The sequence below is a fragment of the Clytia hemisphaerica genome, unplaced genomic scaffold (genome assembly GCF_902728285.1).
Source record: "Clytia hemisphaerica strain Z4C2 unplaced genomic scaffold, Clytia hemisphaerica genome assembly, whole genome shotgun sequence".
In the NCBI taxonomy this organism is placed as follows: domain Eukaryota; kingdom Metazoa; phylum Cnidaria; class Hydrozoa; order Leptothecata; family Clytiidae; genus Clytia; species Clytia hemisphaerica.
The window spans coordinates 315,172-340,528 of record NW_027104053.1 but is presented as its reverse complement, the minus strand read 5'-3'; the positions used below and the strand labels follow the sequence as shown (position 1 = coordinate 340,528).

Genomic DNA, 25,357 nt, shown 5'->3' with positions numbered 1-25,357 from the left:
ATTGCTCAAGATATTGTCTTCCCCTTCTTTGCGTGTCACAGGTATTACTGCACCCTTTTGCAACATCTCCTGAAGCTCCTTTTGCACCAGCTCCTCTTGTTGTGTAGAAAACTTTATCTGGTGAGGAATTTTTATTTGAAAAGGCTTTGATACAAAAGGGATTTCTAATCCTTCCACCATGTTTAAAATTTCTTTGTCGCCTGTTAATTTTTTCCAGGCTGTTAGGAAGTGGTTGAATCTTCCTGCCAGTGGCACCCTTGGGATTTCTGTTCGAAACATCCCTTTTACTGCTGGATGAACTTGAGTTAATCCCTCCAAGTTCATGATTACTTCAGATTTTTGTTGCAAATGAGTGCTTTTGAAAAGGAAAAAGCTTTCTTACCATAGGCTCCATGCTGATGCTTTTTGCCATATCTTGATTGGTACCCCCTCCATGGGCACCTCTGTTGTTGCTGGTTTTGTATTGATTTGACGGAGGGCCCCCACGAAAGGGCTGGCGATGTCTGAAAGTTGAACTTGAACCTCCTGCAGAGGTGGCTCCACTGCGCTTGGTTGAATTATCGATAGCCTCTTTTGATTTCTTCTTGTCCTTGGCACATTCCATGATCTGGTCTTTAAATTCTTTCCCAAAAAGCATACCATCCTCATTTTTGGAAAGAATTTCTTTATTATCCTTCAGCAATGCTGATACTTGGGTTGAGCCCCCAGTCAGAATAGAGGAGAGGACATTCTTCCTTCTCTTGTAAGTAATAGTGTTCGAGCATTGACCTAGCAATAATACGGATTGAACTAGCAGGTCTGCTGCCTCGGGAAGGGATAATGTCTCCTCTTCCGCAGCTATACCCCTGACCTGCTGATCGACAGTTCTCCATATCCGGCCAAGCTGGCCCATTACAGCAAACAGCTTTTGCTGTAGTTCCTCATACATTGTCTCCGGGTCCAACTGGCATTTCTTCCTTGCGTCCTTCATTAGTTCTTAGTTAGTTGGAGGAATATATCAAGCTTTTTCACTTTCCTCATATTGCTTGGAATAGGATGTAGTGACAGGATACTCTCTTTCAGATCCTTTTCCTTTATGTAGTTTTCAAATTGTTCGTTCATATATTCGAGCATTTCCTCTGGTAAAGTTCAGGCGTTTTCCTCTTCTTCTGAGGTTATCTTGAATCTCTTCCTTGGAGGTTCCACGACTTCCTCCTCTTAGTCTGGCCGAAATACAATAAAACAGGGGTGAACGTAGAAAAGATTCCGCTTAAACTTTCTTGGTACTGTTGGAAGCGGGATTTTATGTAGATTATCATACTCAGAGCCTCATGATGAGGCCCTACATAAAAGCGATTAGGTTGTAAGAATCCAGTATTATATCAACTGAGATCTGGAACCTAGTCTAACGACCTCTGTTCAAAGCCTTTTATCCGATCTTTTACTCAATACTCTACGCTGGAAAGTTTCCTTAGCAGTAATTATAGGCTTATTGTAAAATCTTTGCCATGTAGATTCATTTGACCATGCCCCCATTTCAAGAATGTCTGAGACTGAAGACCCAGCTAGTCCCGCATTCGAGGAGGAGGCAGAACGAGCTGAATGCCCTTTGAAAATTGATGTAAAAATGCCTGCTAACTTAAGAACATCTTTAATCCACCTGGAAATAGTGCTACTTGAAACCCCTTTATGAGGGTTCACATGACTTAGAAATAGCTGATCCGAATTGTTCTTCCAGGGTTTTGAACGTTCCCTGTAAACATTTAAATTAGAAGTTCTAAGTCTCCCTCAAACTTGTAGTATTTCACCTCTGGAGAACTTTTGTTAGTTTTCCAGCCTTTATGAAGTTTGTCGAATCGAAACCTGACATAAGTTAGGCACTCATACATAAAATCCAGCTTAAGGCAATGGAGTAGGTGAGATCCTTATCTGAGAGATCTTCTGAGCTACCCCATCTGGATTTAATGAAATCAAGTACAGTTTGGACATCCCAAATAAAAGCATATCTTGGTTTAGGAGGCTTCTTTATATCAAATACTCCTTTTCAATAGTTGGCATACTTGAGGCTGCTGTCCTACTGGTTTTCCCTCAATATGAGAGTGAAAAGCTGAGATAGCCGATCGATACAAACTTATTGTTTGATACTGCAGTCCAGACTCAAATAAGTGAGATAGAAAATCCAAAACATCACTTAAAGGGCAGTGAAACGGATCAACCTGTTTCCCAGAACACCAGCTAGCAAATTTCTCCCAGGATGAGTCATAATTTGCATTCGTACCTGCTCTCCTCAAGTTGGAAATAAGATTGGTAGTTAACTCTGATGTCCCTGTCTCGAAAAGGGATTGCTTGAAGTTTTCCAAGCCGCTAGCCTGAGAGAGTTGTTCTCTGTTAACGGATATTTGGTCTTGTTTGAGTTCAAAAGAAGATTTGGGACTTGAGGAAGAATCAGTGGGTTTGCAACTTGCAGTTGCAAAAGTTTTAGATACCATGTTTGTGATTGGTCCTCAAAACCTTGCTTAGGACTCTTGGCAGCAGTGAGAAAGGGGGAAAAGCGTACAATATTCGACCCAATTGGATTGACCAATTGTGTTGCAATGCATCTACTCCCTTGCTAAATGGGTCTGGTCTCCATGAGAGGTAGTTTTGTAGCTGATGATAAAGCTGGGAAGCAAATAGGTCTGTGGCTGGGTTTCCGTTTCTTAGCAGACGACTTTTTCGACTTCTTTCTTTTGGCTTTTCGGTCGATTTCTCCAAAAAATTTCCCTCTTTCAGTGTGTGAGGGTTGCACTGTTTCCATTGGATTAGTATTTTCTTGGTCGTCAGCCATTTATTGAAAAGATATAACAGGATTCAGAAAATGTTTAAAAAGATCGAAAATTTTCTGAAGAAAGGTTCTGTCGCTTCGAGATCTAAATTGAAAGAGATCGTTAGACTAGGGACTAGGCCGTTAGACTAGGTTCCAGTCGTACCGAGTCGGTTAGCTTGGAAGTATCCAATATTACATCGACGGAGATTTTATGAAATAAAATTTTTTCTATCCAAATGTATTGATTAAGATAACTCAAATCAAGAATTAATCGTCTCTTATCCCTGAAGTATTAGACAACTGACAAAGGACTAGTTAAGAAAGGTTTATTTCCCCAAACAAAATTATGTTTATAATTAAATCCTTAACAGAGCCTTCGTTCGACAAAATAAATTTCCTTAAAAACAGACTTATTGTTTGCTAAATCATATGAAGGAGGCAAATATCTAAATGGAATGCGATAACCATCTCGGCTGATATTGAGTATAAAGTCATTGGCTTGTAAAGTTTCTTCCCAAAACCCTATTTGCCTTATTAAATTCCCTTTGACTTTGTAAGTGGGATTTTCAGTATCAATAATTTTGTATACCTTTTCCTTTAGTTCTAATGTCCAGGCTGTCCTCAGTGAAAGCACGTGTTCCTTGGATGATGCATCGGAAATCTCGTCAAAGAAGCTTGTTGTGGAAAGAAAACATTGTGGTTGTGGATTGATCGATGCCAATTGATGCACTTGGTAAACAAACGAGGGTTCAGCAAATGAATGCTGACTTTGAAAGCGTTGCCCGAACAGATTTGGCTGAAAGACGTTGATCTTGGGTTTTGGACCTTGGTTTGGTCTGCTTCTACTTCGCTATCGGTCGATTTTAAGCTTGTCTCATCTTTTTATCGCCATCGCTATCACTGGCGGGCTCGTCTTGTACGTACTCTTTGACCGTGTCCCAACTAGCGGGTAACTTGATGTTTTTTTTACGTTTTGAGATGGTTGAAGATATGTCATCTAAGCAGATTTTATTTGTATGATTTGAATTTTTGCGTTGACTTACTTTACGTTCTGACATCGTCTGTTTCTTATAAAATAACTGTATCATATTTTGGCAAAACAAACAGAAACATACGTGCCAAACAGGCCCGGGGGTACTCAGGCAGAACGGGTGCCGGGTCATGGTTTCATCCATGTTTTCCAGCCCCCCCCCCCCCTTAAACAGTAAATTACCCCTTATCTATTCCGTCAGTTTGGAATTCCATAATTACTGTGTCCTATTTCCCAATCCCCTTTAAATCTTGTTCTACATGTCTAAAGTACCCCCTTATCAAGATGTAATTGATAGTAATTTCCTTGAATGTCTTTCACTTTCCTGATTCACTTTTTGTCTTCATATTCTTTATTCTATCCAAGATCTACCGTGAAAAGCACAGCTCAAAATCATATATTTACGCTGTGCCGACGAATCGAGATTCTATTCATCGCGCAATCAGCGAAGACAAAAGTAACCATGACGACCATCCAAGATCTTGGATGAGCGTCATAGTCGATATTTTTATTCCCGTCGTTGAAAACACAACTTACAAAAAGTCATCAATGCTTTGTAAAAAGAGTCAGTGATAGAGAATCATAACATAAAGTCTGTCTATTATTTCGATTCAATTAAAGTGACATTTCCATAATTAAAAGTTTAGTAATTACTGTTATACATTTGGGGATCATGTAAAAGATTTCTTTCGAAATAAACTCATTTCAACTACACTTGGAGGTTTCTGGGGAATTCGTAAATAGTAAACTGCATACTGATACAGTCTGCTAGGCATTAATATGGTAATATTTGCTCTCCATCTTTGATTTTTTCTACAGTGATTAGATTGACACATGCGCGATAAAATTTATATTATTTGTCTTCAGAGGTTACTACTTTCTTTGAAAACTTAACCTCTGATACTCAGGGTATCCAAGATCGTCTGATGATCAAAGCCAGTCTCTACATTTCTCTTTTGCTGTGTTTTCTTCTTTTTAGCTAGTGGTGGATTACTTTCATCAACATTTTTACTATATACAACTAGGTATCTTTGCCACTTTTTCAAAAATAACTTGTTATCGTTCTGTTACTGATTGTTATCTTATATTCTAAACGAGAATCACAGCATAAGCATAACAAAAAAGAGAATAAGAAGTTTCTTGTCATCCAACTTCTAGCATAACCGACTCTAGAAGACAAAGAATAATCTTCCAATAGTTGATAAACTAATGTCTAATGCTACATCCCTTTTGATATCTGCTGATATGTGTTAGTGAAACATTTTAAACTGGATTCAAAATAACTAGATTCCCTTCTTCTCAAGCAGTAAGTAAATAAAAAACAAAATCGAAACGTCTCCACAATATTTGTTTATTTCAAGAAACGGAAAAGTTTTTCCCAAAAATTCTGCCCAGAATTCAAGTCCCCCTTATTTTAAGGGAGGGCTGAAACCATGCGGGTATGTGTGAGCCATAAAGGCTCTTTTTTCACACCCTCGAAAGTCCCTCAAAGGGGTACAAAGATCATTAAAAAGCAATTGAATTTTGGCTCGGACATACCTTTCATCTCGCAAACCTAGTCCACCCGGCCAAACGGGTTAAACAAAAGAGAAGGATAAAAATCATTATATGCCACCCATCGAGCACATTTTTGGAAAATTCTCCCATATCAAGTACCCTCAAACAAAAACCGACGACAAATTGACGTTAATTTATTAGTTCAAAGCCCACCAGTTCCGACGAAGGTTCATCTTGCATTCTTTATTCAATGGCTGCATCAAAAAACAACATAAATAATTTGTCTCAAATCAATTGTCTTTACATCACACCACACTTTTCGTTCATCTTAATATCATAACCATTTTTTGTTTGCTTTGTTTTCTGAACTTTTGTCTCTGTGTCTTCTTAAATATTTTGGTATTGCATTCTTTACCAAGGCGTAATGGCAGAACTGGGTGAATACTGTAACTCGATAAAGATCAATAAACCTCTTAACAACCCATGACGGCAGATCTCATATCTAATTCGGTTTGAAACAAAATTCAACACAAATGACGTAGACAAATAGACAAAATGACCTAGATAAAACTTTAAATCATGCTTAAAATGAATAATGTCATGAAAACAACAAATCTCAAATTAAATGTGTATAAACAATTTTGTACACAAGTTGTGTCCACCCAACAAATTTGGTCAATCGGTCTGCAATACCTCAAACAAGATTATGACGAGATAATCCGTCTTCAGTCTTTTTGGTACGGCTTGTGAAAAGCCGTGGTATTTTATACACGGAAAAATAAAAAGACACAGTCGTTAAATGGTTAATGCGTGTGTGTTTTGTAATAAAATATTTCTATTATCTAAATCCAAAGTGTTCCTTTTTCCCTTGAAATATTGAAATTGTATTTGTTGAAGGCTACATTAAATCAACATCCTTGGTGAAAAATAACACAATCGTCCTTGCACTTGACTTTTGACTTGATGTTTTAGAGGAAGGAAATAAGCATTGCAAAGTATGTAACAATGCTGACAAAGATCTAAAGAAAAGAAGGAAAAAAAGATCTACCAGAACCAGATGAGAAACAAAGTAATTAAATAACTAAAATCATACAGTATATGAAAGTTTCTTGGAATTGTATTCTGACAAGATTCCGTATTCTCAATTCAAAGATATTGGAAAGATGCCCTTTCTAAATAATGTGTAAGGTTTGATCTAAATTATGTTTTTTGTTATGCTTGTGATCAACTTTTAGTCTTACCGAAACGATAATGGATCGATTGAGTGGGATCATTTTCCAAATCGTCATGACAACTGGCTCACTACTCATGTGGAAGAGTAGTAGATCCAACTAGAAAATTAAAAGTGTGAATCTTTCAATGAAATTTGCTTTTGAGATGAATGAAATTTCTATCAAGCTGCAGTTTCTGCAATAAAGTCTGTTTTAATAAAATCTGCAGCGGACACAAAAAGGCTGTAACTTTTGAAATAATTTTGAATGACATGGCGTGTATGAGTATGTTGGAAAGAGAAGAATAACTTCAAAAAATGAAGAAGAAAAAAATGACAGCTTCTAGTAGAATTGTCCTATAATCGATCATGTTAGGAAATCTTCAATCTTAGAGGGTTATCATCTTGAAAAAAAATTTTAAAAATATCTTTACAGTAAAAAAAAACAGCTCAAATTTTCTGCTTGGTTGACTATGAAATAGGCTCCTCTTTGTTGTGTTTTGATGATTTTTAGGTCAATAAGCTTTGGGCTGTATCTTTCGATTAAGTATGAAAAAAATTATTTAAAAGAACTTGTAGATCATAGATCACATACCTCTGTCTTGGTGTCAAGGTCAATGCTATCAATTTTGATATCTTGGATATAACGTTGCATCTTCTGTCCCTACGGTTACCAAAGAAGGTTGAGTGGCATTAACATCCTATACTATCATAATATGGTTTGAAGGTTACAGCTACTAGAAGTTGATGCGTTGAAAAACAGTAAATCAATGGCTCTGAGCAAATTCGCACATAAATTTACTTTTATTCTTTATTTTTGTTTTCGAAAATCTTTGGAGTCATATTTTCAAGTAGGAAGGAGGTCTGGACCACCGTGATAAGGATGTTTGTAAATTTAACATTTCCAGCATGCAACAGTTTTTGAAAGTTGTGAAGGTTTTCAGCCTTCGTTTTTTGAAATCGTAAAAAAAGTAGCATAAAATAAAAATCTTACAGTTTAAGAGTTTATTACGATATATAGTTTATGTCCGTTTAAACCAAGTACTCAGGAGATATAGCCTAATACTCGGTATGTTGGCTAATTTTGAGGATGAAATATAAAAAGATTAAACGATATCTTTCATCACAACGAACAGAGAGTAAAAAGTAAACTACTCAGAGTTTCGTGCTACTTTCTGCTGTGATGAAAGATATCTTTTAATATTTTACTTTTGGCTCTGGTTTCATTTAGCACTTTGCAGCATCGATCACAAACAAAACCCACATTTGACGATTATAAAAGTCCTAAAAGTCACTCGATTTTGAAGGGTTATTACTTACAGTATCATACAATTCTGACGCTTTATTTGATAATATCATCAAAGACATTATAGGTAACATCAACCACGCTGAAGTAACAAGTCGTGATACCATTTCGGTGTATGAAAATGCGACCATACGTAAAAGAAGACAAATCATGACGATGTCGAGAAGATAGGAAAACATAAGCAGAAATGACATCATATCATCAAAATCACCACAAAGTTCAGTAAGACGTAGAAACTTCTTTCGTGTGTCGTATAAGAAGAATCTATGGAGGAAAGAAAGTTATTGATAGGGCTATATCTACAGTGTGTCCGGAAAAAAGATCTCTTCTATGAGCCTTTTTCATAAGATTCGTGCATCTGTTACATGCTTTTTTCTATTCAATTTAAAGGGGAATGATATAAAAATCTATGCATATTGGTCGTGTTCAGACCAAAGTTTAAAGCAATTAGGTCTACATTTTTCTTTTATATTCCTTTTGTATTTAACGGCACGCTTCTCATTAGTTAAACCAAAGTTTAAAAAGGAATCGCCCTCTGGTTTAAAAATCGTTTTTTTACGATTTCGTTACAGTTTTCTGAATAGACGAAATCAGAATTTGCAAGTGAAAAGCATGCTCCTTTTGTAAATGAAGAAAAGAGAACGTGACATTTATGACTTAGAGACGCTCGGAGCATCTCTAGCAGTAATGGTTTCAACGAACACGAATTAGTGTTTTGCAGAGGGATTCCCTGAAATCTTTTTTGTTTCAAAGTATCTCAAGAGAGAAGATGACATGATTTCAAGTTAGGAAAGGAGATTCCTCGAGATCGCCAATCGATGATGACAAAAGAAAAGTGATTATAATTGAATTCCCATATCAACAAAGTACTACTTAAACCTTAAACTTAAACTTTCAGGTCTGAACACGACCATTTCCCTTCGAGGAAGACGTTGAAATTCTTTTTGATTTTTGTCATCATTCATGAACTCTTTGTAAAACTCAATTCGCAAAAGAGTGTTCAACAATAAAAAGTTGATTACTACAGGGACATATGCAAAAATATCATGCACTCAAAACACGAATCCTATGGAATAGGCTAATAAGTAAGAAAAAGTGCTGACACAGTACTTTTCCGGGACACCCTGTAACATAAAATTCATTATAAAATTCATGTGAACATTTTTCGACTGTTAAAACCTTTTTCAAGACATGCTGTACGCTATAATCTATATATCAATACGCTAAAACGTGTGTGTTTACAACGTTTTGTAAAAAACTTTTCAAAACTATAACAAATCTTTACAAAATCTCCTATTTTTGGCGTTGAACCATCATCTTTCTGCATATTATGCAAATCTCCTACCACTAGACTAACTTTGATATGCCAAGATACCATTTTCTATACAGGAAGTTTTGAGCTGCGCGGGTTAAAATCAACCTTCTTCCCAAACATTATTTTTCTTTTTGATGATTTCTTATTCAGAAGTACTTTAATAAAACTTTATGTTTACAATAGCGGCTCCCTATTACTTTTAAAACTTTTGAAAACATCTTTATAATCTACTTTGTCCCGGTTTGAACTCTGATCTTTTTGAAGAGTGTGCATTCTTTTGAACCAGCAAGCCAGCTGTGGCATGCGTAAAATTAGTCATTTCATTCAAGAGTATGGCAATAGGGTCTTTTAAACTTTCACTTTGAAATGTTCTCTCCGATCTATATATTAATACGCTAAAACGTGTGTGTTTACAACGTTTTGTAACAAACTTTTTGGAACTATAACAAATCTTTACAAAATCTCCTTTTTGTGGCGTTGAACCATCATCTTTTTGCATCTTATGCAGATCGCTACCACTAGACTAACTTTGAGACGCCAAGATTCTATTTTCTATACAGAAAGTTTGGAGCCGCGCGGATTAAAATTAACCTTTTTCCCAAACATTATTTTATTTTTTGATGATTTCTTATTCAGAAGTACTTTAAAACTTGATGTTTACAATAGCGGCTCCCTATTACTTTTAAAAATTTTTAAAGTCTTTATTGTCTACTTTGTCCCGGTTTGAACTCTGATCTTTTTGAAGAGTGTGCATTCTTTTGAACCAGCAAGCCAGCTGTGGCATGCGTAAAATTAGTTATTTCATTCAAGAGTATGGCAATAGGGTCTTTTAAACTTTCACGTTGAAATGTTCTCTCCAATCTATATATTACTACGCTAAAACGTGTGTGTTTACAACGTTTTGTAAAAAACTTTTCGAAACTATAACAAATCTTTACAAAATCTCCTATTTGTGGCGTTGAACCATCATCTTTCTGCATCTTATGCAGATCTCCTACCACTAGACTAACTTTGGTATGCCAAGATACTATTTTCTATACAGGAACTTTTGAGCTGCGCGGGTTAAAATCAACCTTCTTCCCAAACATTATTTTTCTTTTTGATGATTTCTTATTCAGAAGTACTTTAAAACTTGATGTTTACAATAGCGGCTCCCTATTACTTTTAAAAATTTTAAAAGTCTTTCATTGTCACCCTCGAATGTCCAGCCACGATGTCCAGCCACGATGTCCACCCACGATGGTTAAAAAATATCTAAAATATAATTCTTCTAAGCCATTTACTTCATTTTGGTTAAAAATTGCAATGCAATGTTATCTTTTTTCTCATTTCTTTTATAAAATCAAAATCTTCTCATTATCTGATTCACTTGGTTGTGACACGCAGCGTGCGACGCTGCGCATACGGCTAGTTTCTATTAATAGCGATAACTTTTTTAACATTCCTAGGGTATTAGGTCTTTCATTCTAGGGAAATATAAGCATAAATAAAGCTTGACCAAGAGTTTATTTTTAACACTTTAACACTTTAAGAAGTTTCTCATGTAATCTAACAATGATATGCACCTTTGCAATGTCTTTTAACACTACATCACGGACCCAACAGCTGATTGTTTGCAAGTGACGCAGTGACTGATTTTACGTCACTTACAACCAATCAGCTGTTGGGTCTATTCTGTGATGTCCAAGACATTGCAGTGATGCATACCATGACGAGATAAAAAGTGAGAAAAAAACAAAACCTTCGACAAACATTTTCTTTCGTGGTATCCAAGTATCTGTAAAATTCTTCAAAGGTGTATGTCAAGGAATTGATGAGAATCAGACACAAAGTAATTGGTGCAACCCAAGCTGTCAACATCATGATATCTGTGACCGTTTTTGCATATCTGTATCTTTTGTAGCAAAAAGAAACTAAGGTGTTTAAATCAGGATTACATGTATCAAACCGATTGATTTTACGGCAAGTACAAAATGCCTACTACTACCTACTCCATTTGTAAACTTTACAGACCAGAATACTCCTTCGCCTCTTCGAAATCACTATTCCAAAAAAAATTGGGATTTTTCTCAAAAACAAAATTTTACGTCAATCTTTGCTAGAAAACTCGACCTCGTATCCCTTGGTGGTGTTTAGGGTAAAATATGTAATATTATACTTACATTAAATTGGTTTGGTTAACAAACGGTGCAAGTCTCAAAGTTTGTGACAATTCACCGGTAGATGGATGAACAATCATAGCAATGATAGTCGATGAAAAAGCCAAAATAATTAATGATGATATCAAAAATCCAAGGAATGTCTTGTTTCGGAATCTCTTTTCGTGTTCCTTTACGTTGTCACTGACTTTGATATCTGTGAGGAATTCATTCAAGTTACGTATGAATTTCCATAAGACGCATTTACGGGATACGTAATGAATGACATTGGCTTGAATAACACCTTTTAGACTGTAGATGATCAAGATACTTAACATGTAGTAGTCATTCATTGTTTCGCCAAGAAATGCAGCTAAAGTGGAATTAGATAGATAAGCATTTGTATTGTTTAACTTCGAATAAACTCCCCGGGCCTTTATTCGAGAAGCCATTTAGTCGAAGTAATACGGTAATCCTAATGGGAGCTAACTTATGTTGTTGTGGATGTCCACTATAAAAATCTTTGAAAGAAATGTGGGTATTTCATATCCTTACACCGCAAAATATTAGCTCCCGTAAAGTAAGCTATTGAATCTAAGTCCAACGAATTAGAAAAATACAAAGACATTGGATGTACAAAAAAATATGTTGGATAATCGATAAGCTAATCGACACGAAATAAAAATGAACTAAAGTCATTTTATTTTAAGTGAGGGTACCATGTGGAAACCATGTTGTAGCGTGAGATTAGACTAACTCCATCTTGAAAGAAGATGGCTCGGAGATGGCTGCATAGAGGTAAACAAACAAACCCTAGTAAATAACGGGCTGATGAGCCACAGTCCTTATGAAAAACACTGGTCTGGAAGCTTATTGATTTAATTAATCCTTTGTTATTATCAAAAGATGAAAATCGATTTGCTCAGTTTTTGATCACTTTACCAAGTACTCCACTTGGGATTGGTTAATTTTTTAATCACATGATCAAAAACTATGCAAGACAAACCAATATAAGGTACGCAAGCTCTAACGGTTAATTAGAGAAAGAAACAAAAGCCTTCCAGACCAGAGTTTTTTTTGCGGACTATGCATGAATCAAGTAAACTTACTAGCAATATTCATTATGAAATCAAGCAGAATCAAGCAGTTGATAATGACGACATAGAGCTGGGCGATTCGATATTTAATCCCTGTGCCTTTCTCACAATCGTAATACAAACCGACTAATTTCATGGCATTTAAACAAGGATTTAAAGCACGTTTCAAGATGGGTTTTCGGCTGCATATACGTTTTTGATCCATTATAAATTTAGTCAATCGACAGGTAGGTCCAACTTCTTCTGTACCATTAACACTAGTAGTTTCTGATGGTGTATTTGTGTTGGTGATATCTATGTTAACATTCGTGTCTTGAATGTGACTGATTTGAGTTTCCATACTCAATACTGAAATAAGCCAATAAAAGACCTTTTATAAAAGCTGTTTTTAGGAGGGGTGCAATAGATAAAAGACGGGTATGGTATATTTTAAATGACTTGAAATGAGAAAATTATACCCACACACTTAGTCTCTCATCGAGTACATTTTTAGATACTTTTAAGTAAGATATCAAAAACGTTTTAAATTGCACCACATTCTTTGACAAGCAACCTTACGCTTAGTAGAATAGTGGTTATTTTGAATGCCGTCCATGAGATGGTGGTTCGATTCCTACTCGTTGCTGTGATTCACTTGGCAAGTGAATGTACCTTCGTCCGGGTCAACCCATGCCATGTGAGGAGAATTGGGTAGACAGAAACTCAAAAAACTTGTTGATGACATTGCTAGGTATCGATTTTACATTACACAATTGAAGAGGTAAGCTACAGCGAAGGCAGTTCTAATAAAACGCCTCCGAGACAGCCAGTCATCATCATTAAACTTTCATTCAAAAGAAATAAAATGAAAGGTATCATTGTGATACCTGCTTTGCTTCTCATAGAATCAGTAGGATTTTTCAGCCAGAAGGGGTAAAAATAACGTACCAAAACTCGATAGGGCATTGACATTCCCATGCTTTCTATGGCTAAGGATTGCAATTCTATTGTTTTCGATCCACAAAATTCGTTCCAGATGGAAGAAATAGCACAATATTTAGAAGTGAGAATATACTTATCTGATTATTTTCAGCGGGGATAAAAGTTAGGGTATAGGGGACGATATTTTGTCCGATTTATCCAGTGGGAAGGAATCCCAGGGGGTCTGTGAGAAGGGGGTGTATTGTGTTTTTGATTGATTGTATTGTGTCACTGCGTCTTTGAAACTGATGTGTCTTCTTATTTACCTTATCGGCCCTTTTTACACGGGACCTTATAGGCGTTTTTTTTGGGCTCGTGGCGTAATATGGCCAGCGTAAAAAGGGCCGACAAAGTATAAAAGGAGGGTTTACTTTCAGTTTTGTTTGTTGTTTATAGTTACAGACCCGGTGGAACCCTGCCCCATCTGGATATTTTAAGCTGGGGAGCAATAGAATTTCTTTCCCATTGGGATTTCGATAGAAACTTTCAAAAACGATGTACCTTCAATTTTGTTTTCTTCGTAGTCCTGGTGATCACCAATATCTATAATGGTTTCATCTCCACCAATACCTTGTTGCTGGGGATTCTTTACTTGTGGTGCAACTCTTTTTGTTAACGGTGATGCTATGTAACCATTATTGTGAAACTCAATTGGTTTAAAAGGTTTAACCATGACTTTCATCCAGATATTATTACTTTCTCTATTCTAGCTTTTTCATATCAACAACTGAAGTAAAAAAACAGGTAGTATGTCTGAGGGGAGGTACTTGGGAAGAACTGGTGTCGGGAATGTGCGTCCAATTTGTTTACCCCCTTGAAAGTCTCTCAAAGGAGTAAAACAAACGATGAATTAGCAATTGATTCTCTGAAAGGGTCCTAAAATTAAAATATATGAAAAATCGGCTCTCAAAGAGACAAAATATCTGATAATTTTAGGCTTAAAATTTGAATTTAGTCTCTCAAAAGGTCGATTTTCAAACGTTGGCACGGGCATACTCGTGCCCCCTCTCCCGAGGGCCGTATGATGTATATCATTTTCTTCAGATAAGATCCTTTAAAAACCCTTTTTCAACCACGTAAAGTAAAATGTTCTCATAAAAACACACAACATTTCTGTTGACGAGCTCTAAGTGATGCCGGACATTTATATTACATATTGAACTGGCTCCAAGTTTTATTTAAAGACGAAATTATTTTCATCTAGAAAGTTCTTGTTTTTATTGTTCATACTTTGTTGTTGATTATTGTTTACTTTTTCAATTGGGCTCCTCCCCATTCCTCTCACGTCAAACAAGAAGACGAAAAAGGACCTTGTAATTTAAGGTCTCTTCGTAAAAGTGACTTTCAAAAAAGGTTTTGTTTCGTTACAAGACCTCCTGGAGTAATTTAAATTCTCGAATTTTCCTTTTCACTGCTTTGTTCCTCTGAATAAGAATTGTGGGATTGATGTCCTTATAGACCCATAAAGTGATTTCTCACCGGTTGCCATACGGTAAAAATATTTCGAGGTTCCAACAATAAAATAACATTGAGATTAGTTTTCTTTATTTGTTCGCCTTTTTAGAGAACAGGGTCAATTTCCTTTTTCAAGGACCAAAATTTTATTTTATTGACATTAAAAATTAATAGTTTATTTTTTGAAAATAGATTTTCTAATGATGATTAGTTCATTTTTTCTTTCATGGGAACAGTTTTATAAGAACAATAAGGCCAGAAATAAGAACAATTTAAGAACAATGCTGAGCCTGGAATTAATCAATTTCAAGCAGATCAAGTAGGTCAAAGTAGTAAAATTGGGTAAATATCCTGAACTATCTAACCCTACGTATAAGATCAGGATAAGAACAATTTGAGGCTCAAAAACCAAAAGAAAGGAACAGGGTAGTCTCATAAAAAATAATGGCTCTTATAGAAAAAGAGCGTAGTTCACAAAATCTAACATGTTGCCAGTGACATTTTGATGTTTTTCTTCTTTGTGCAAACTTTCATTTAAAGATTCTTGTTTGCAATCAAGGGAAGACTTGCTTAAGAAATCCTCTTTTTTTAATTAGAAAGTATAGAGAGGATGCATACGAGGGTTTTGATTTCCGAAATACTAAAGAAGACGCCCCTCCCTTCTCATAGACCCTCAACGATATCATTATCAAGGACTTACCATTAACCCTTTCAGTCCCAGAGTTTTCACAGCTACTTTCCCAGAGCCGTAAAATGAGTTTTTGAGTGCATTTACTTATTCTTCAATATCTCTAGAATCACTAAACCTAGGTCTCTCAAGTTTTCACCCTTTTTCACTTATAGTATGAGGATCATTTTAAAAGAAAAAAATTTGCAAAATGACGTCATCGGCGTGTCACGTGACCAGAGAAAGGCAATAAAAAATTTGAAAACAGCAATTTTTTGCCATTCAATGATAATTTTTTTCATGAAAAAAATGTTTAAACCCATTCATTTTTCTGATAAATGTTTAGCACAACAGTATCTACTAACTGAAAAAAGAATTGTTTGATTAGCCCTCATAGGAAAATCATCATGATTGATAGAAGTTGTAAAAAATCCCATTTTCGGCCTTACAGATTTTGCTTGCAAAAATTTTTGTAAATACTTTTGTAAACAAAACTTTTTACTCGAACAAGCTTTTTTTACGCGGTCTTTTGCACACGACGCGCTATCTTATCTTCTTTGAAAGCTACTTAAAGAAATATCTTTATTTCCCGCCAAAATATCACAATTTGAAAAAGAAATCAGGGACCGCTGTGCAGTCCTCTGGGAAAAAACGACGGGTCCAAAGGGACTGCAGTGCGGTCGCGTGGGACTGAAAGGGTTAAGTGCCAACACGTATGTATCTGCGCATTGACGGCAGTTTGATAGAGAACTACTAAACTGAGGACTGAAGTGAGATTCGAACTCACGACTTTTGCAGAGTAACGAAGACATATTCAAAATTGTCTAACAGAAAATTATTTTCCCATTACCCTATATTTTCCATATAACAAGTAATTACTAAACTTTTAATTATAGAAATGTTACTTTAATTGAATCGAAATAATAGACACATCTTTATGTTATGATTCTCTATCACTGACTCTTTTTAAAAAGCATTGATGACATTTTTGAGTTGTGTTTTCAACGACGAGAATATAAATATCAACTTTGAACTTCATCCAAGATCTTGGATGGTCGTCATGGTTACTTTTCTTTGCATTGAATGCACGCTGAATAGAATCTCGATTGGTCGGCACAGGTCAGTATATGATATCGGCCTGTGCTTTCACGGTGGTAGTAGATATCGGGTTTGTGTACAGACTAGTTGTGCAGTGACCTTTTGAAGAAATACCGCACGAATTCTAGATTTATAGAGTGAACCTGGCTCTTGGGGTGCTGCTGGGGGTGAGGTGGCAGAGTTTCCGAAAGGTGGAAAAGCTTGGTGATTTGTATCTTAGAAATATTGCAAGATAAGTGCAATACTTGCTCACGCTGTACTGGTCGAAACAGCTGAATCTCTCTATTTTGAATAGGCTGTGCATATCCCCTTTGATATGTTTAATATAGATAGGGGATGTGTATTGTGTATAAAATTCCCGTCCAAGAGTTAAAAAGGTTCAGAAATCCAATAATCTAATATTGTTTAACCCTGCTAGCCATTCAGGGTTTTCATTTAAATTTTAAAGCTCATAAAACTTACTAATCAAAGTAATCAAGTTTCTAAAACTCAGAAACAAACATAAAGACAGGGACGGGGACTTTTATACACGATACTATATCATAACATATCATCAAAACATATCAGAGGGAAAGCGTACCGTGATGTATACTGACCAAGGACGCACCACCATGGTAGGAACTAATGGTCAAAATTTGTAGAACTTTAGCCCTTCTAGATTACCTAAAACAGGTCTGTGAAAGGTTCACATATATCTCATATAAAACACTAGATAGTGCTACTATGTCCCTATTGAATCAAAATAACCCGCCATCTTTGATAAGTAGAGTTCAGTGCCGGCAATTTGATTTATCAAGGCTATATTTCGCCTCGTTGCTTCGCGCCATTCGCAGGTTTTTTTTCTTGGTTGAACAAATTAACGGTACCGAACTATGACCTACTGTGACCTACTTTCAGCAAAGATGGTGGATTATTTTTCTTCACATGCTGTTGCTTGGGAAATACAGAGTAGCTCTATCTAGTGTTTTATATAAGGCATCTATATAAATGTTATGAAACACAACTAAGGTGAAATTGAGAGCCCCCCAGCAGTTTGTGTATTGGCGTGATCGAGGCGTTTTTAGCGTAATGGCGTGCTCTGTGATTTATAAAAGCGTGATATGTAATTGATTTGAGACCTTTTTTGGCGTGTAATGGCGTGATTAGAAAAATATTATTTTGGCGTTATAAGCTTGATCAGAGAGTCCGCAGATATAGGTCTTGTTGGTCTTGTTTTATTGGGTTGAGATTCTCTTGTTTACACCTCTGAAAACTCAGTGTGGTTTTTCAAACATGCATAATATTTCAGAATATTTCAGTTCAAATTATATCTCTGATTCGATTTCAAATTGGTTAGAGTCAACTTTATTAATTTTTGTGACCAAGCATTTGCATTTTCCAGGGGGAAAAAACAACAAAAATATCGATAAGTAAATAAGATGTTTTTTTATAAGAATAAACTTTATAAGATCATAACGCTTCCATGACCACAGTATTAGGAACAAATCATAACGCTTTATGGACTCTTATCACAATTTTTAGGCACAAATCACACATAAAATGGCGAAATTAAGAAAATTTTAGACTTAGAATTCAAAACGTTAGGAACATTTAAAAGCTCTTAAAAGTTCTTATAAGAAAACGTGAATCAATACTTTTGTTAGCTCAAACATGATCTCTTTTTTTAATCAAGGGAAGGAAGGGAGCGATATTTACAATAACTGAAATAATTCGGTTAAATAATCATCTTACAATTAAATGGAGCCTAGATATCTATACAACTAAAACTGATAAACCTGCTATTTGTTAAACTTGGCATTATCAAAAATCTTTCATAATGTACTACGCGAGGCAATAAAAATCAAACCAAAAACATAACAAAAGAAATCAAAACACCCCCATGTCGTAGACCCACTGCACTGGAAAATTCGGCCAAAAATGTCGTCCCCATTTAGCTGAATACCCTAAAATATCAGCCCCACTTGGAAATTAACTTCATTGACTTTCTCATTCAAAAGTCGATGGAAAAACATTCTATCCAAACCCTAGACGATGCTATCGTCGGTGTAATATTATTATGATTAAAACACGGTTGTATATTATAAAACGTAATGCTCGGTGGAAAATAGGGTCTGTGTTTTCTTTCCTACTGAGTTGATATAGTCTAAGACATTGAGCCCCTCCTACTATTTTTCGCCTGCGCGGACAAAATTTCCGCCCGACTGCTAATTTGCGTGTTTGAGGCTATTCTTTATCATTCGAATTCGTATTAGACCATGGCATAGTCTATTCAAACCCATGCCCGCTGGGTTTATTGTTAGCTGGGAAGAATACAATTTTGGTCCCCATCGGGCTTTCCATATGAATATTTATCTCAACTGTAGAAAGAAATTCCGTCGGGACTGCGAGGCAGGGGTGAAGTATAAATATTATAATAGGACATGATTTTTCGCATGATGTTTTGAAATTCCGAAATTCACCTTAGAATCGTAAAAATTACTGGAAATTCATCATCTTCATCGAAAAACAAAAGTTCTTGTTGTGAGCATTACAGTTATTTGGTTTAAGGCCCGGAGGAGTTAAATTTGAATCTTTACCAAGCAAAATGAATAAGTCCATCAGATTTTTACCGCATTCAGAATGATTTATTGAATCTAGGGTATTTAAAAAAATCATAATTTTACTTAATCTTATTCATACACTTCTATTCGGTTTTGTTTCGTTCTAATATTTTGTTGTTACTTCATACAATAGCCCCTAGGAAAAATAACTTAAACTTCCTAAAAGTTTTGAAATTTTAATGGAAAACTTTAAATTTTTCATATTATTGTTATAAAACAAACTTTGTTTTTATAATATATGATCCTGTGCTCGATCCTATGTACCTTGGTACGTTAATCACACCCTTGTCTCGCAGCCCCGGTGGATTCCTACAGTGGGGATAACATTTTGATAGAAAAATCCCAATTGGGATGGAAATTTTACTGTACCCAGGTCAAGAATCGATCAATTGGATGGTTTCAGAGTGCTATTTTTCTATCTAATTTCAAATTGAGATTCAAACAAAGTCAATTTCCGAGTGGGGTTAAAATTGTGGAGGATTTTCCGGTGAGGTAGGTTTTGTGACACAGTGGTGTTTGATGTCAAAAGTTTGATTTAAAAGAATTTAGAAAGTTTTCTCCGGAGAAACCTTTGAGTATTCTTCTGAAAGAAGATATAAATGATAGCATCACAAATCGGTGATAATGGATAGATCACACCAAAGAAGATGAAAACATCATCAGATATTTTCTCATTCAATAGATGAGACCAAAAATGGATTTGATCAGGGATGATGATGAATGCAATGAAAGTAACAACAAGCAGGACAGGGATTCGAACACCTTTCTTCAGGTTTTCGTATATTCGTTTCCGTTTTTCACGATGTAAAATAGCGCGTGCGGAAGTGTTGACCGTTGATTTTTTGTTTCCTTTTTCGATGTTTTTGCTTTGTGTTTGGGTCACGGAAGTTGAGTTTGTTAAGGGTAAAACAGCAGTTGATGATGACCCTATGAGAATTAGATATATAATTTAATTTAATACAGCAACCTGTGGTGTAGTGGTAGAGCATCCGGGATATCTATTTTCGCAAGGTTATGGGGGCATACCAAAGATTCTCAAAATGGTATTTGATGCCTCACTACCTAATACTCAGCAATTAAGAGAAGGATTAAAGGTAAGTGGAGAAATCCAGGGAGAATCCTTCAGGTAGATAGCTATCGAAAGAGGAGCCTTCGGGTCGCCCTCAACTGCGGTCACAGACTTATTTACTTTATACATCTGATCGGAATCTACGCTTAAACAACCACGTCGATTGATTAATTACAATTTGTAGGGAAACAAGCATTGAACGTATTTTCCGCTAGCGTATTATTCTTTCGGGGATACAATTCAATAGTGATCTCAGGAAGATTTTTGTAGGATCACACAATTTTGTTACGAAGTAAGTATCTTTTAATGTTATCAATAGATATTTACTTTTTCATAACACAAATTTCCCGACAGCCCTGAGAAAGCTACTGTAAATAATCAATACTAATTTACTTCAAGTAAGATTAAAGTTGAACACTAGACTATGACCAGATTGAGGTCCTTAAGTGACTAAATTCAGGGAATAGATCCATGATATGCACCACTGCAATGACTTAACGAAATTATGCAACTTTTCTGTTTCTATTCCACCCAATACGTCACTTTTTCTATTGTTTAAGTGAGTAGACGTATTGGGTGGAAAGTTTTTAAAGTTCTCATAAGACTCTTGAATATGGTCATCTCATATCACTTAGACTGGAGTCGTTTATAATGCGTGTAATACTAATAATACCAATACTAATAATAATAATAATAATACGGGATTTAGTTTGTATAAACGACTGGAAGAATCCGGTGTTCCAGCCTTATAGATACAGGGGCTAGCTACGCAGAAACTTGCGTAGCGAGAAAACAATTTATCAAGCAACAACAAACTCTCAAAACGAAATCAACTCAAATGAAAAACTTTCAATACACAAATCCACACATTTTTTTTTTCTCAAGAATTATTTTGAGCAGGAAAAAATTATAATTGCAATATTGACACTTTTCTTTTGTTTGGAGTTAGTGCACAAAGGTTTCTAGACGACTAAAAACTGTTCCATTCATTACTTTTTGCTTTATTTCTACTATGTATAAATTAGTCGTCTAGCTTGCTAGACTACATATCACTTAAAAGTTGAAGATTTCTTAAAGAAAAGATCACACTATACCTTGTAATTCGTTGTCAGGAGGAGATATTGTCAATTGCGTTTCTTTCTCAGTGTCTTCAGCAGGTTGGAGGATTGGAAGAACAATGTTGCGTCGATGTGTCCAAATCTTATAGATCAGATAAGTGTAACAGAAGACTATGAAGAAAACGAATGTGAATCCAGCAGTCGGATAGCTATACAATGACATAATCTCAAATGATTGTGCGAAGGTTTTATAGGATGAAAGTAGAGTGATGGTAATGATTGTGCTGATGAAGCCAGCCAGGAGGACAGCCATGTGCGCTTTCTTGTGTGACCAATGGAGATAATTGGTGTTTGAACGTACATTTAGGACACGATCGAATGTGAGGAGCATGATAATGAGGATATAAAAGAAATACATTCCAGATCCGATAGTGAAAGGTATATTGGTGAATTCATCATCCATCAAGATTAAACCAATGTAGAACAAGGTGAAAAGGAGACAATAAAGTCCTTCACTGATGCTGAGATAGATTAAATATAACCGTTGAATGATCATGAATTGACTGATTTCTTTGATTTGGAGGAGGACGTAGAGTCCTGTTGCGTGGAATATGAAACCAATCGCGTGAAGGATGACACCGATGATTTGATCAGGCGGCGCCATTGTTTCAAGATTCTTCTAGCTTAGAATATCCATGAAAAACTAGCAAAACCATGAAAGATTTATTTCATGAAGTTATATGACATCACAATCAGTATTTTCAATAGATTTCAACTTGACCTGATTTGGCGCTAACCAACAATGAAAAGCTTTTTCTTAGAGACCAAGATTTTATACCTTTACGCATTGCAATGATTCTTTTTAGTGTAGAAAAGTGATAACCATCTTTAATGTTTATAAACTACCCTGATTTTGTTTTCGTTTTTTTCTTGATTTTTGTTTGGCCATGCTTTCACGTCATCCTCCTCGCCAATGTGGTTGTATTTGTTTTCGTTTCTCGAAAGGAAGATTCTTTCGCTTAAATAACCAAAACATAACCCAAAGCTATCGAGAAAAAACAAAAATACTCTCCAATGGAAATTTTTCATAGTGACAATAATAAACAATAGCTATACCAGTGACCTTGATTAATGAATGAATAAAAACATTTATTTAATGATACGGAAATTGTTTTATGAACACAAATTTTCAGGCACTCTGCTTAATTTTAGACCACAAAGTGCTTAATAAGAGCCTCAAGTTTCCTCTACTTTGAACAATCCTAGACATAATTTCCCTAATATAATTATCAATTTAAAGGTCTATAAAGGCCATCTGCACGAGCCACCTACCCTCAACGTAGTTTGACGCCTTAAGACCATAGTGATTTTTAAATATTTTCAACGTACAAAATATATAATTTCTACTTGATGTGCACAAAAAACTGTGGCATGTTATACATTTTCTGTTAGGCCAATTATCCTTGAGTCTGAAAATTTAAGAACCTCACTGAAAAAATTTGATGAAAAAGAAAATGAAGACTTATGCGAAGAGGCGTATTTCAACTTTGAACAGCTTATTTTAGGCGAAGAAAAGACATTTTGAAAAATTCTTTGCGGTAGATGGTGTTAGTCTTACCGAACTAAAAATATATTTTTGGAAAATTTTTCTAAAAGCTTATTTGTCTCGAAATCTTGAAAATAGCGCTTTTTGACCAATTTTTCATCCCAATTTTTCATATAAAAACAGTCATAAATTTGATGCTTTAATCTAGAAAATTTTTCCGAAAATTTTAAAACAATTCAATTCTTTAAGGACATTTTGAAAAAACTTTGAAACAAAAAGGTTAATTACCCATTAAAACTTAGCACTTTTTATAAAAGAAGGTAAGACAACATATTATTAACGTCTTTTTAAAGTTCATAGCATCATTTTTGCAATTAAATTTTTGATATTTCTTAGGGGATATTAAAAATCAATTTACAAAGGCAATTCTTTGTTAAAAGTGTTAAAGAACCTAAAACATAGCTTTTATGTTCAATTACTAAAATCAACTACAGCTCTTAATAAAAAGGGTATTTCAAAGTTAAAAAAGCTTTTGGGGGAAAATTTTAAGACGATAAATTTTAGTTTTATTGCAAAACCCAAAAATCGAGGGCAAATGTAAATTTTACTGGCGTTCTGAGGGTCCACCCGACTGTAGATAAATCAAATTATTCATTTTTCTCTTGAGAAATGTTAAACTTTAGCAAATTTTTATTTACTTCTTTAAATTTCAAAGTTTTTTTTTGTTTAAAAGAAGCTGACACAGACGAACAGGCTTGTAAAGATGTAAAGGCAAAGAAATTTAAAAAAACTTACATTAGCCTATTTCAAAGGATTCGTATTTTAGTACTGTACATGATATTTATTTTAAGGTCATTGCAGTAATCAATATTTTATGGTTAAGCAGTTGAGAAAAAACAGTGAAAAAAGTTCTTGAATTCTCAAGTCAATAGACGATATCGGCTTAACGTGAAAACTCAGATTTGATCCCCGAATATTGCCCACAATGCTTTGTGCGGAAAAAATTTCACCGTGAACTTCTTTCTGCGCAAAGCATTGTTGGCAATATTCGGGGATCAAATCTGAGTTTTCACGTTAAGCCGATGTCGTCTATTGAATGATGACAGAAAACAAATTTTCAATGTGTTTCTTGAAAGGAAATCTGCACAATTTTGTACATTTTCCCCTGTAAATTGAAGAGAAAGCATGTAGCAGATGCACGAATCCTATAAAATATGCTATAAAAAGGGCTTTAGAAATATTAGCAAGGGGGTATACGGGCTTGATGGTTTGACGGTGTCAGCCTTTTTTCTGTCGGTGATTACTCTTGTCTCCCGAATGGACAGAGGGGTCCGAATAAGCAGGGGGTAGGAAAATTTTCTAAATTCTAATAAGTGTGGGGGGGGGAATAAGAGGGGGTAATTTGAAGACAGATTTTTTTTTGACTGAAATCAATTTGACCAACAAAAAAGAAACTTTAACAAATGAACACGTAAAATAAGAAAAAAAAAAATTAAACAAGTTTAAGGTCTATCTACACTGTAATAAAATATTGAATTATTCGAATTTAATCAGCAGGGGGGGAGGGGTCTTAATAAGAGCGGGGGAATGGATTTTTTTTCTCTTTTTAATTAGCGGGGGGACGTCTATTCGGGTGTATGTGTTTGAAAAAAAGCAACGGTATTTCGGTTATGAAATATTCACTTTTTCGGCAAGTTATACATCTGTATTTTGCAAAAAAATTGATCAAATTTAGCACCCACAGAATTTGTTATCATCACATTATTATCTAATAAGAAACTCTTTCAACATGGGAAGTATTTTATCAGCACCATCATTATGGCTATCAACGCCAACTCAATCCGATGACAGTGTAAGAAAGAGCACGCCAGTGGGCGAGAGCGGGGAGGCTAGATGGATGATTTTCTGTCCACCCCTGTTTCGTCTCATTAATTTCTCAAAAAGCTAAAAAATCGAATTTCTAAGATTTTTCACTGCTTAAACTTTGAATCGAATTATCTTGGCTTTGGTGATAGCTAAACCCTTAATGTTTGGCACCGTTGGCAAGCTCTTTCAAAGCTCTATCTTTTCAGATTTTTGAATTAGGTCCTTGATAAAAACTAAGGGCAGCCGAAGAACCGAAGATATCGTTCCTGAGAGGAACAGAATTTCACTGGTGGGACGTCAAGGATTAACTATTGTGAGCTCAGTATAAAGTTTTATAAATAGTGCATTTGACTATGCAAATCAACATGACAAGTTATTTAAGATATGTTGACAGCCAGTTGACACGCAACGTTGTTTCAACGTTCATTTAGCGTTATATGGACGTTGTGAATATTAGAAAAACGTTTAAACGACGTTGTGTGTCAGCTGGTAGGCTGATTGATAATACCATCTTTGCACTCAATCAAAGGTATGCAGCACAGATTGTGAGATGTGAGTAATCTAATTCAGTTAATACAACTAGAAAATACTTCCTCTCCCATTTTGTATATTAAGGATTCATATATCAAAAACCTACACATAAAACATTTTTAATTAAAA

The 25,357-nt window shown here is 35.4% G+C and overlaps 2 protein-coding genes across 2 annotated transcripts; both read right to left on the bottom strand.

Annotated features, from left to right (window-relative positions):
* Nucleotides 1-6,107: 6,107 nt before the first annotated feature.
* Nucleotides 6,108-14,063, bottom strand: LOC136811973 (uncharacterized). Its single transcript, XM_067068580.1, has 8 exons — nt 13,840-14,063; nt 12,391-12,726; nt 11,306-11,654; nt 10,885-11,037; nt 7,843-8,092; nt 7,118-7,186; nt 6,554-6,643; nt 6,108-6,331 (listed from the first exon to the last, which is right to left on the bottom strand). Exons 1-8 carry the CDS (start codon nt 14,018-14,020, stop codon nt 6,281-6,283), a joined length of 1,479 nt encoding a protein of 492 aa, XP_066924681.1. The 5' UTR covers nt 14,021-14,063; the 3' UTR covers nt 6,108-6,280.
* A 5,343-nt stretch (nt 14,064-19,406) lies between these two features.
* LOC136811972 (uncharacterized) lies at nt 19,407-22,448 on the bottom strand. The gene is made up of 2 exons (XM_067068579.1): nt 21,322-22,448; nt 19,407-20,085 (listed from the first exon to the last, which is right to left on the bottom strand). The coding sequence occupies exons 1-2, from the start codon at nt 21,947-21,949 to the stop codon at nt 19,694-19,696; spliced, it is 1,020 nt and encodes a 339-aa protein (XP_066924680.1). The 5' UTR covers nt 21,950-22,448; the 3' UTR covers nt 19,407-19,693.
* Nucleotides 22,449-25,357: the final 2,909 nt, after the last annotated feature.